Below are 13726 nucleotides of genomic sequence, written 5' to 3' on the forward strand. Positions count from 1 at the left end.
TCACTTGCAGGCACCCTGTTTAGAAGCAAAAGTCTTATTGGTTGCTATGGGTTATTGCACCCAGGCATTTGGGGATATGTCTGCCAGCTGCAAGGACAGAGTAGTTTAGTAGTATGTACAGGCAACAACCATGCACCTTTTAAAAAGAATATTAATGCACAATGACAAATACGTTGTGGCACCACATAGTATTGTAAATTGTATAGCTTTACAGAATATAACCTGCGGCGTGTACTGTCATATATCATAACATCACTCAGCTGTCAAACATATTTTCACAACAGGGCGCTGAAGTTCCCTGCGTTTCCGACAGATGGCACCCTGCGCATGTGATCTTGGGGAGGAGTCGCTGAGATGAGACGCAGTGCATTTTGGGATAAGGCGCACTTTTATCTGGAAAAGAGTTCCCAGCTTTGCTTTGTTGTGGGCGGGGCGAGTAGGCGGGGCCAGTGTAAAATGCTGGGCTTAGGGGGGCGGTGGCTTTGAATGTTGGAGGCGTGTTTGTGGCAGAACTGGGCAGCTCGCCTGCTGTCCCGTCCCTCCCGCGTCTCCTCTCCGCCAGCATCTGTAGGGCTCGCCTCGGCCGCCACTCATGGCGCTCTAGTGGCTGCAGTTCCCCCCCACAGTCCCAGTGCGCCCTTGGGGCCGCTCCTTTCCCGAGCATGGCACCGCGGAGTTCCTCGGACAAGCGTGGCATGGACTCCTCTGACTCCTCCCTGCAGCAGCAGCCTGCATGTGCCTGTCCGAAACGTTGTGGGAGCTGCCGGCTCTTTCTGGGCTTTTTCGTCCTGTCATTGTCCTTACACCTGGTGACCATTTGCTGCTATCTGGAATTGCGCTCGGAGTTAAGACGGGAGCTGTCTAGGGGTTCGGGGACAAGTGAAGCTCCGGTAGGGACTTTGCAGCAGTGGAGGACTGCTTTGCGACTGGTTGACATGCAGCAGCCCAACGACCGGCGACAGGTACCTTCCACTCTTTCATTTAGTGGGAAGTCATTCAGAAATATTTACAGAAGTACAACTTTCAGCCCCTCCTACTCCACTTCTGGGAGTTGTAGTTTCACAACAGCACCAGGGGCCTCTGCAGGGAGAGATGTGCCTCAAGTTGCAATGGGATGTGTTTAGGGATGTGCAGCAACCTGTCACTCTTCAGCTGTTACATGAATGCTGTCAGTGCATGCCAGGGGGTGCTGGGGCATCACTTTAGATGATCAGTGTAGCGCTCCGGCAGGATTTCCAGTGGTGAGGATGCCCTGGAAGCTGGCCCATCTGGTACCCTTTGGGACATACAGAGGGGAGGACCACTGTCCTAGAGATGCTCACCTAAAACTGTCAATCATTATCTTCCTTATCAGGCAGCTAAATCAGTGCTTATCAGTTATGGGGATTCCAAGCTTACTAATGTGTGCTTTATCTGAACAATTCACTGCTACCTTCATTGTCTACAGGCATGTTAAAGAGATACATCCTACAGTGGTTAACTGCAACTTCCAGCACCTCTGGCACCCACTGACTGCTGCAGGATGTAAACCCAAAGCTATCAGTTTGCTTAATGAAAGAAAATGTCATTCTAAACAGCTTTCCAATATATCTAGTATAAATAAATTTGAAGCAACTGGACTTGTTTAGTAATCATTGAAGACGTTTCACTACTCATCCGAGCAGCTTCTTCAGTTCAGTTGAACTGAAGAAGCTGCTCGGATGAGTAGTGAAACGTCTTCAATGATTACTAAACAAGTCCAGTTGCTTCAAATTTATTTATACTAGATATACCATGACCTGGATGAATGAAAATCTTCATAGACAGCTTTCCAATATACCTTCATTCTAAACGTCAATGATTTCAAAGTTATTTGTAAAAGTAATACCAATAGAGATAGAGAGAATAGAAAGGGACTGCACTCTGTAGCAATTATACAATACATATATATTGGAGGGTTGCTTTGCATAACAAGTACCTTAATTAAGCAAAATTATATTTGGGTTTACATCCCCTTTAGCGCCTGTATCAGATGATACCATCATTCTGCTGTGTTGAGCCTATGTATGGTGTGCATTGGTGGCAAGCTCTTGTATGTATTTGCATAGCATGGAAAATATAATATATATAAGTGGTAGTGGACTGAGCAAACACCTTACTGTTGTAATGGAAAGAACAATCTCCTGTCCTTTGTTACAAGAGAGAAAAGTGGATTTAGTCTAGTAGAATGCAAACTTAGCCTTTTGCATCTGAATGGAACAAACCAAATGGAACTACATAAGTTTATTCTTCTTGCCATGTTAATATTTACTGCTAAATTGTATATTAGATTGGCCCCATTGCTGTTTGCTGTCCGTGAATTAATGGAACCCTGTTTGGTGTTGGTATAAGGGTATCACCTAGGATTGTAAATGCAGATGGTTTATTTACAGTAATGGCTGCCATGCATGCATTGGTATTGCCAACTGTGCTTGTATAGGCAGCTTTTAGAACATATTGTCCTACAATTCCATTAAATTGCAGTTGGTCTGTCCAGACTAAAAATGTGATGGTTCTTGTTAATGAACATGAGGCAGTGGCAGTTTTGGAAGTGAGATGGGACACAGCTCATTTAGTGAATCAGAGCCATTGGGCTATCCATGAATGCAGTAGATTTGGAAAAGAGTGGGACTGCGGCTCTGCCAAACAAATGAGCAGTTCTATTCAGCAAGCCACATGAGTTGAAGAATATTTGCCTGGACAACTTGATACATCTCTAAATTTTACTTTTGTATGGCCAACCAGTGAACTAATTCTCTGCCTTTTGTGGTCACCATTAGAACTGGCCCTCAGGCAGTTGTACTGGAATCACTGAACCGCAGCATGTCTCGCAATTATTTTTGTGTGACTGCCAATGGTTTGTGTGAATTTGCAGTTCAGTAGAAACCATTCATTTGCCCCCCAGCTACAGGGGCATTGTATTCAACTCTGTAGTGTTATTCTAAGTAATACCCAGAATCCACTACATGAGTTTGATTTTACTTAGAAAACCGTTGATTTGGCGATGGCGTGATTTGCTTAGTTGCAAACTCGATAAACAGAAATATACAGACTATTTCTAAGCAAACAGGATCCAAATACACAGAGATGAAGACCAGATGTACCCAAGTCTTATACCTTGCTTTAAATCTCATACCCTGGCGAAACTGTGTGATATGTCTGTTCTGTAACTAATGAAACCTCTTTCCCTAATGCTTTCGTGCAACTGCCATATAATGCAGTAAAAAAAATAAACTCTTCTTGAACCAGAGCTTAACAGCTGACCCGACTATTTAGAAGTTTTCTGTTGGAATGGAATAACTTGCCCCTTGGGTGTTGGTGCACAGATGATGACTGTGAATTTGGCAGGTATCGTATTCTCTTGTTAATTTCTCCATAGCTCTATTGAGTGCAGGTGGATTTCTCTTTATGGACTGAAATTATCTGATTGCTGCTTTTGCCAGCCATTCTGGGTGACTGAAATGGTATTGGATTGCAGCTAGTTTAGCTGTGATAACATGCAGTCTGCCCATCACAATCTGGAGTTGTGGTAGGTCACTGGCCCACAGGAAGCATAAGGGGTTTCACCCTGTGCAATCCTGCTGGCTGACTTATCAAATCAGGGCAATTTGTTTTTTTGTGGTTGCATCACATTCAGCCTGATTAGTCAGCCCATAGAAATTTGGCCTGCGTGTGGCCAGATAGTAATATTTTAAAGGGGGAACTTCACTTTAAAATTAAAGTAACGTAGGCACTGATACTTTAAAGGAGAACTAAGGGCTCTGGCACACGGGGAGATTAGTCGCCCGCGGCAAAACTCCCTGTTCGCGGGCGACTAATCTCCCCGAGTTGCCTTCCCCTGCCATCCCACCGGCGAACAGCTGCCCAGAGTACACTGAGCATGTGAGTGTCACAGACTCTCTCCAAGGGAGCTCCCATGACAAATTTGAAGTTGTGGATCATTGCTGCTATAGAGATGATATTTTACCTGTCGTCTTTGGTGGTTACCAGCCTCGTGAGTTCTGTGCTGTCTCTTTGGGCAGCCCCGTGCTTGACCTGGACCAGCTGATCAGTAACCTGATAGACCCACCAACCCACTGTGCCACATTTCCACTTGGAATGTTTATTAGATAGACTAATAATTAGTGTAAATAGGAAGTAAGTGGGAAAAGGAATAGAAGATGTTTAAAATAGGGAGTGTAAGGTAAGTGTGTAAGTAGTAAGTATTGCATAAAGAAAGTAAGTATAGAAGGAAAGAGAAGAGATAAGGAGAAAGGAGTAAAGGTGGCCATACACGGGCCGATTGTAGCTGCCGATATTGGTTCCTTGGACCAATTTGGCAGCTTATCGGCCCATGTAGGGGCAGGAACGAGGGGCATGCCCGACCGATATCTGGCCTGAAATTGGGCAGATATTGATCGGGCAGGTTAAAAGATTTAGTTGGATCGGGGGCCGCATCGGCTTATTGATGCGGTCCCCGAACCGATTGCCCCATTGCCGCCTTTATAATTCGATCGAATTAGCCTACATTTTCCCCGATATTGGCCACCTGTAGGTGGGGATATCAGGAGAAGATCCGCTCGCGGATCTTCACGTGTATGGGCACCTTAAGAGCGGAATATATCCTGGTTGTGTGGTAGCAATGCTGCTACTGGTGTGCCGACTCACACATCCACTAAAAGTCGTAGACCAAGTATTTCCCAAGGCTCGACAATAAGGATGAAGACACACACAGCTACTAGTAGCAGCTACTTGTCACGGCTACAAATATAGACAATGCTGATCATTTATGGATAACTGTCTCTGGGTGTGTTTAGTGAGGCAATTCTCAGTGTTGTCTATGGCAGTGCTGTCCAACTGGCGGCCCGCGGGCACACAGAATGAATGGCACACACAGTGAAAGTATGGCACGCAGGCAGGGTAGGGCAGGCAGAGTATGGCACACACAGGCAGGGTAGGGAAGGCAGAGTATAGCACACACAAAGGCAGGGTAGGGCAGGCAGAGTATGGCACACAGGCAGGGTAGGGCAGGCAGAGTATGGCAGGTTTTTGCTGTACTACAACCATTAATATGGGTATGGTCATGTGATAACATGGGTGTGGTTTCAAAAAGGGGAGTGGTCAAAACTGGCTTCCATTATCGGCCCTCCACCACGTAGGTCGGAAAAATTCCGTCCCTCGGTACAACAGAAGTTGGACAGCACTGGTCTATGGCATGGTATTTTCTGGCCTTTAGTAGCCGTGACAAGAGCTGCTACTAATGTCTTTGCCCAAAAGATCGAAGCAGGGCTTGCCCACAATACAGTTTACTCTGTGATTTATACAGGGCAACAGTAAAGGTGCCCATACACCTTTGGTTTCTGTCTACCAGAAATGGTTGTCATTTAAAATGATATTAAATCATTACTGTTCTCAATTCATTCCATTAATAAGAAAAAGTAGAAGTGTTAAGAATCACCCTATGTGGCTTAACTCTGAGGTAAAGAAGTTAATAGGGAAAAAAAGGAAAGCTTTTAAGAAATATAAGTCAGAGGGGACAGTAGCTGCGTTTAATGAATATAAACACTATAACAAGTGTTGTAAAACAGCAATCCGGAAGGCAAAGATAGAAAATGAGGAGCGCATCGCGGCCGAGGCCAAGACTAACCCCAAAAAGTTTTTTAAGTATATTAATAGTAAAAAGATGCAGGTTGAGGGTGTGGCCCCATTGAGTTATAATAACAATATGGTTACAGCGGATACAGAAAAGGCAGATGTGCTTAACCAGTTCTTTTCTTCTGTGTATACAGTAGAGGAGCCAGTGGGCCAAGTCCCACCCAATAGCTTCACTGTTGCCTCAGCTCCAACTACACAGTGGTTGGCACAGGATATGGTGCTTAAAGGGTTACACACGATAAATGTAAACAAGGCACCGGGGCCAGATGGAATACACCCTCGGGTACTGAGAGAGCTAGGGGCAGAATTGCAGTGGCCCTTGTTTCTGATATTCTCAGACTCGCTCTCATCAGGTATGGTACCTAGGGATTGGAAAAAGGCGAATGTCACTCCCATATTTAAAAAGGGAATAAGATCTCAGCCTGGCAATTATAGGCCTGTAAGTTTGACATCCGTGGTGGGCAAGTTATTTGAAGGCTTGTTAAGGGATCACATTCAAAATTATGTAGTGGAGAATGGCATTATGAGCAGTAATCAGCATGGCTTTATGAAGGACAGGTCATGTCAGACCAATTTAATTGCTTTTTATGATGAGGTAAGTAAGAAGCTGGACAGTGGGGATTCAGTAGATATAATCTATTTGGATTTTGCCAAAGCATTTGATACCGTTCCCCACAAACGACTGCTTTCTAAGCTAAGGTCTATTGGTCTTAGTGAAGTCGTTTGCACATGGATAGAAAACTGGCTACAGGATCAGGTACAGAGGGTGGTTGTTAATGGCACATTCTCTACTTGGAGTAAGGTTCTCAGTGGGGTCCCTCAGGGTTCTGTACTGGGTCCACTTTTGTTTAATTTGTTCATAAATGACTTAGGGGAGGGTATTATGAGTAATGTATCAGTGTTTGCAGATGACACAAAACTCTGCAGACCAGTCAATTCTATCCAGGATGTGACATCCCTGCAGCAGGATCTTGACCAACTGGCAATCTGGGCAGCTAAGTGGCAGATGAGATTTAATGTGGATAAATGTAAGGTCATGCACCTGGGATGTAAAAATATGCAAGCCCCGTATACCCTTAATGGGACTGCAGTAGGCAAATCCATAATGGAGAAGGACCTTGGAGTCCTTGTAGATAATAAACTTGGCTGTAGCAAGCAATGCCAGGCAGCAGCTGCAAGGGCAAACAAGGTTTTGAGCTGTATTAAAAGGGGTATAGATTCACGGGAGGAGGGGGTTATTCTTCCCCTTTACAGAGCGCTGGTAAGGCCCCATCTAGAATATGCTGTTCAGTTTTGGTCTCCAGTGCTCAAACGGACATTATTGAGTTAGAGAGGGTCCAGAGAAGGGCAACTAAGCTGGTAAAGGGTATGGAAAGTCTCAGTTATGAAGAAAGACTGGCCAAGTTGGGTCTGTTTACACTGGAGAAGAGGCGCTTAAGAGGTGACATGATAACTATGTATAAATATATAAGGGGATCATATAATAACCTCTCTAATGTTTTATTTACCAGTAGGTCCTTCCAACGGACACGAGGGCACCCACTCCGTTTAGAAGAAGGGAGGTTCCATTTAAATATTCGGAAAGGATTTTTTACAGTGAGAGCTGTGAAGTTGTGGAATTCCCTCCCCGAATCAGTCGTACTGGCTGATACATTATATAGCTTTAAGAAGGGGCTGGATGGATTCTTAGCAAGTGAGGGAATACACGGTTATGGGAGATAGCTCTTAGTACAAGTTGATCCAGGGACTGGTCCGATTGCCATCTTGGAGTCAGGAAGGAATTTTTTCCCCTCTGAGGCAAATTAGAGAGGTTTCAGATGGGGTTTTTTGCCTTCCTCTGGATCAACTTGTAGTTAGGCAGGTTAGGTATAGGCATTATGGTTGAACTTGATGGACGTATGTCTTTTTTCAACCCAACTTACTATGTTACTATGTTACCTCTTAACTACTTATTTCCTTTTGATTTCCTGTATCAACTTACCCTCTCTGCCCATCTTATTAAATTATATCCAAACCCACTACCTAACTCTACTCGCATTGGGTTTACTTACCCACCGACCCTTAAACTGCAAAATGAGCGGAAATGAGATCACACCAGGGGCAGATCTACCAGGTCGGGAATTTTTTTTTTCTCAGAAGGTACAGGAAGGGGGGGGGGTTACAGACTGAATCTTACATGGGAAACCCACTGGGTGTCCAAAGACAGCTCGCATGGCCAAGACTTTCTCACTGAAACATAAACACTTTGTGGGTATTCTGCATTGGGTTGAGTACCTGCTGCTCTTAAAGGGCATCTGTCACTAATATATTGTTTCCTCCACCAAAGGTGTGGCCTAATAAAGCCCACACTCTGGAGTGTGGAAGGAGACATATCATATAAAAATTAATAATGTACCAGTGCATTATACTCCTCTAAATATAGAAGGATTGTGCTTAAAAAAAGTTGTGTTTCAGACTGATTTATTGAGAAAATCCACCAAAGCCCCACTAGTACTGCCCATCTGTTTCACTTCCTGCTGGCTGAATTCTCTGGATGTGCAGGGGAGCCAGCGGCACTCAGTACACTGCACTGTAGGATAGGAACCAATCGGCAGCTAGGCTGACCTGAAGCCTGTCTTTGCTTGAGTGCGAGGCTGTGATTGGCTATCCCACTCCTGCTGTGCTTCTGGACACGCCCATTCTTCATTTGAAACACAGACAGAGATTCCCACTCTCATTCTGTTTCCAGCTTCAGGGGTTCACTGGACTTAGAATCCTCAGAAACATTAAGGGTGAAGACACACAGAGCTACTAGTAGCAGCTACTTGTGGCTACTAAAATAGACAATGCTGATCATTTACTGATAATTGTCTGTCTGTGTTTTATCAGAGGCAATTCTAATTATAGTCTATGGTGTTTTCTGGCCTTTAGTAGCCATGAAAAAGTATCTGCTACTGGTAGCTCAGTGTGTCTTCACCCTTAAGATTCAGTAGGATTGAAAGTAAATAATACACAGATTGCAAAGTGGCTTAGATAAGGTGGTAACTTCATGTTTTAGTACCCCCCTTTGTAATTGCTGCAGAAAAACACTTTATTGCCCAGACACAGAGCTTGAGTTTGACAATTGATTCTTGTATACTTTGAAGATCTTTCTCTCAATACCTAATTAGACCCTTTTTGAGGTCATTGTGTTTTCTGAAACAGCAATTTAAAAACTGCTGTCGTATAGATTTCCATGTTCTTTTTAAGTCAGAAAACATTCTCACGGTAAAAATGCCACTGGTTTTATTGTTCATACGTCAGCTCACTGTGTGTGGAAGAAGGTTATTAGCAAACGGTGGCTGTAATGGCTGTAAAACAATTTACAACTGTAGCTTCTAGTTTAAGTGTGCAGTAAAGGAAAGGATATTCCCTAGGGGCCCTTCCATTTATCCTTCCTACAATGGACAATGAAATACTAGAATCATTGATACTATTACATTTATCTCCTTTTTTTCCTTTAGCAGTTTGGCTTCTAAAAACCTCTACAGTCCTAAAAATAAAGAGGATAAAGAGCAAAAGTATGTTTTATGCGCACAGTACTACAGCAATAAACTTGTTTTATAGACTTCCAGTAACACAAATGCTGCACATGTTTGCATTGATGTATCTTGTTGCAATACTAAGACTTGCTTATTTCCTTTGTTTCTCTAAAATGTACTGAATCTTTACTGGGCAGTAAAATGTATCGAGGTAAGGGAAACACACACACATAAAAATAATATATGATGTCCTGACTGAAACCTTCAGTTAAGTAAGTCTCTGTTTAAACCATAAGGAGTGTATAATATACATGCACTTTGCTATGGGCTTATTGTATCATCAAAAGGTACAGTGAAGATTTCCGATTGCAAATTTGTTCTCAGTAGCTCTCTGCAGGGTCTTGGTTGGCTTTGCAGACTCCTTGCACAGCCTCATTGTGCCATGGGATGCTTTATACAAGGCTTTTGTGAAAATAAGTAAAGGGGTCACTATTCCATCCATTATTAACTTGGACTGTATGTTAGACTGCTATGTCTCAGGTGCCAAGGAAAGGGCCAGGTATCATCAAAAAGGTAACTAGCTAATGGAGACAACTTCAGACCTATGTGCCTTACTGTCATAGGGCTCCTTTGACTTCCGTCTGGTGCGGTAAGCCATATTTCATGGATGTCCAGGAAGAGGTGCAGTCTTGAATGCAGCCCCTTGTAAATGGTTTTTAGGTACATTTGATAACTGCCCCCTAGTATATGATGTAAGTTGAATAGAATATTATATAATATTTTGGGCATTGGTCTGTTGCTTATTGCTTTAATGCTTCTTTTCTTGACAGAAGCTTCTCCAACTCTATCAATTACTAATGAATTCCTCTCTTGGAAAGGAATTTTATAACCTGATTGCCCTTACATTGGAGCAGCCCTTTTCTCTTTTTCAGTGTCGGCAAATGTCCTCTTGTTCCCTTGCCCTTAAGATACCCTTTCATTGGTGTCCTTGGGCCTAGCTGGAGGAAAAGCCTTTGTGTAAGTGCTAGAAAATGCAGGGGAAGACAATTTCTGGCGCTTCTGCAATACAGATGCTACCAACAAAACATCCTGTGTACCAAATAGTTAATGGTTATGCAGGGAAAAATTTTGTTCTGCAACAAGGAAAGTGTTTTAACCCTTTATAATATATATCGATATTTGGTTGGTTGCTTTAATACGTTCTGCTGTCCTCTCCCAGGTGCACTAGTAAAGTTGTGGAGGTAAATAAAATATCAAGTGAGAAATGTTACTGAAATGGATAACGTGTTGGGTATAATCCTATTTTGAGCATCATTTTACGATAATATTTTTAACAAGCAAGAGTTACAGAATGAAACAGTAGTATTAGAGGACCCCCCTTACAATGTGTCAAGTACTATAAAAGCTTGGAGTTTGTGCCTGTATTTCCTTTATATAGCCGTGTAAAGATGATTGTCAAATGTGGGTGTGTATGTAAAAAAATATATAATATAGGGCTATGATCTCAGACTACCATAGACCTTTTATCAAGCCACTGATACAATGCAGCATACATAACACTGTTAATAAAGTGTGGGTGGTGGCCTAAGCTGTTGCAATTATGGCGTTATGGCCCACTTTGAACCACCCCTTAGCCTTTAATCACTGACACAAATGGCACAAAAAGTGGACATTTTCGAAAGGTGAGCCACCTTGTGTGCATGTTAACAGGTAGAGTGGATGCCATGATGGCAGTACTAAAAGACCACACTTGCCATTTTCTCCCCAAGCATTTTAACACCAATGGAGAAAGCACCATGGGTGGCAGTAGCTTTATGGTTGTAGAAGGCCAAGGATGCCTTTAGTCACCAGTGACCATCATGATTGCTTCATTATGGTATGGACTGCATTCTAGTGTGGGTCGATTGGTCCGATTATTATTGTTTACAGAACCAAGCGCTCCCTATAGCCCCCCCCCCCCCACTTGACATTCCCTTATTTTAAGATGTTACACGCTGCAAAACTAATTTAAGAGGGGCTTTATGTACACATGGATAAAGTAAGACAATTAATGTCACTTGAACTAAACATCCTTCAACATCATGTCATGCCTGTAATTTGTGTCACAAAACAATATGTCCTCCTGTGTGGCGGATGCCAAAATACTTGGCTATGCCTACATATTTATAACTTATGAAGGAATATAGGAGGATAAATGGGCAGGGTTTATTTATTCTATGTGCTAGTTGAGGTATTGTACCTGCTATCCAGAATGCTTGGGACGTGGGGTTTTCCAGATACACAATTTGGATCTCCATACCTTGTTTGCGAAAACATTATTTAAACAATAATTAAACCCAATAGTAGTGTTTTGCCTTCAGTAAGGATTAATTATATCTTAACTGTGGTCAAGTACAAGGTTCTGTTTTATTATTACAGAAAAAAAGGAAGTAATTTTTAAATATTTCAATTATTTGATTAAAATTGAGTTTATGGGAGATGGCCTTCCTGTAATTTGAAGCTTTATGGATTACTGGTTTCTGGATAAGAGATCCTGTACCTGTAGTAACTATAGATAGAGGTGGTACAGGGCCTCCCTGGCAAGCTCCAAGGTAAAATCTTGTGACCACATTTCCCCTCCTCTCTAGTCTCCTAATTAAACAAGTTTCTGGAGCTGCAGGATTCCATTAAATACAAATAATAAAATAAAATGGGACTCACCCTGTATATAGCGAGGTTTTATTGTTTTATTGCATTGTAGAAAAGCACTGCTATTTTATAGTTCATACTCCTTTTAAATGACAATATTAGAATGTGCTAATATGTTTTGTATTGAAGTGCCGCCCTTGCAGACTGTCGTGGAAGCACATTAAATGAGGGGTAGCTGTGTATGGATGAGCTGACTGAATGTAAAGAAGGTTTTTGCTTTGGTTATATGAATATGTGCAGGCTTCTTTAGCGCTAAAAGGCACAATTTCACTGTCGGTAAGTTTAAACAAAGTCCTAGGATTTGGAGGCTGTTATTTTAAACTTGTCAGCAAATGTTTTATATTTTCTGCTCCCGTGCGCTTACAGCCTGACTTTAGTCACCTGATTTGATTGCAGTGAAAGTAAATGACCTGCAATTTTCTCATTGACTTAAGTCCATTAAGCAGAAATAAACTTGCAGTGTTGCCACTGGTTTCCTTGCCTGGGATCGGGGACGTCACGTAACAGTACAAGGGAGCAGGCACACTCTCGTTCTTCCCCTTGCCTATAAGGGATGCACTAAATCCAGGATTTGGCTTAGGGTTTGCTTATTCCCAGCACTGTTTGCAGGATTTCGATTTGGACAACTCTTAAGTGTGCAGCTGAAACTTATCTGAACCCTCACAATCAGCACTTTGAAGCTCTGGACAGGTAAAAGTGATAGATTTGGTTGTATTGTTGCCTTCCATGCTGGCATTTTTGTGCCAGCCGAGAAAACACACATCTGATATTACCCTAAGATACAGCAATCCCTGTTCTGTAAACAAATAGGTAGTAAAGGTGATGGCACAGCTTGGTTGCTGCTAATGTGAACTGTGTTTTCCTTTAAGTTGTATATGGTATGGCTACACATATAGAGCTACATTCACTATTGGCAGTTTATAGCAATCAATATATATGCATGCAGGAAACAGGACAAAGTGAAAAGTGGTGTTAAGACTTAAAGAAATTAGGACAATAAGGTTGTTCTTTCGACAAGGCACGTTTTCTAGGGGCCAGGATTGCCATTGAATGTTCATTTTAACTGAGGTGAGGAAAAAGAAGTGGAAGAGTGGTGAGAGAAAGTATGCGGCAAGTGAAACCACAGAGGAAGGGGACTAAGTCAGCAGGCAAATATACAATTATATTCAATTTCCTGCCAGGGTTTAACAGTCTGTTCTCTAGTCCAGAGCAGTCCAGTTAGTAAAGATGATCAGGAATCTCTGTTGCTGTTTTTCAGTGTCAGTGTGTTTGCATGTGATTTAAGTACCAGGATTTAATTTCTTCCCTGTAATAAGACCAGCTATTGCTTTCAGTCAATTCCTGATTTCTCTGTGGCTCATTTTGATAGTTTCCGTGGCTAGCTTATTTTTATTGTCATGATTGATTGTGGTGCAGTTTAAAGCTGGCCATAAACTGCCAAACGAAACTGGGCTTTATTTACCACCCACAGACTAGGCCAAATCTGGTCATACATAGGGGCCTATGGTCCCAAGCTTTGTTGAAGGATAAGTCAAACCTGACCAGTTGATATCTGGCTGATTTGGGGCAGATTTAGGCCCCTTGCTGACTCTATCCAGGACCAAGATGGCAGCTTTTATCACTCCTTGTATGTCCATCTTAACACGTGAAGGTGCAAGGGAATCTTTTCTTTATAATGTGCTGGAAACCTAGAGGTAGAAATTTATGTTGAACCATGTGTTTTCATGATATTGCAGTTTTTTTTGTGATGTCTTTGCAATTAATCCTCTGTTCCACCCTGCTGCGGTTAGTATTCACTTGTGGTTAGGATCCAGAGTAGTACCATACAAAGTTTGTGCCCTGTGGGAGTTGCAGTTCTGGTTGACTTGGAAAGCAAAGCAGTCTGC

The 13726-nt window shown here is 42.5% G+C and overlaps 1 protein-coding gene across 4 annotated transcripts in view; it reads left to right on the forward strand.

Moving 5' to 3' along the window:
* The first annotated feature begins 432 nt into the window (after positions 1-432).
* The window catches only part of eda (ectodysplasin A), a 75080-nt gene continuing 61786 nt past the window's right edge, over positions 433-13726 (forward strand). For all 4 annotated transcript variants that reach the window (XM_004916809.4, XM_004916810.4, XM_004916811.4 and 1 more), the window contains exon 1: positions 433-962. In XM_004916809.4, coding sequence (XP_004916866.1) covers positions 663-962 — 300 coding nt within the window. In that variant the 5' untranslated portion in view covers positions 433-662. The remainder of the gene's footprint in view (positions 963-13726) is intronic.

This window comes from Xenopus tropicalis, chromosome 8 (assembly GCF_000004195.4).
Source record: "Xenopus tropicalis strain Nigerian chromosome 8, UCB_Xtro_10.0, whole genome shotgun sequence".
NCBI classification, from domain to species: domain Eukaryota; kingdom Metazoa; phylum Chordata; class Amphibia; order Anura; family Pipidae; genus Xenopus; species Xenopus tropicalis.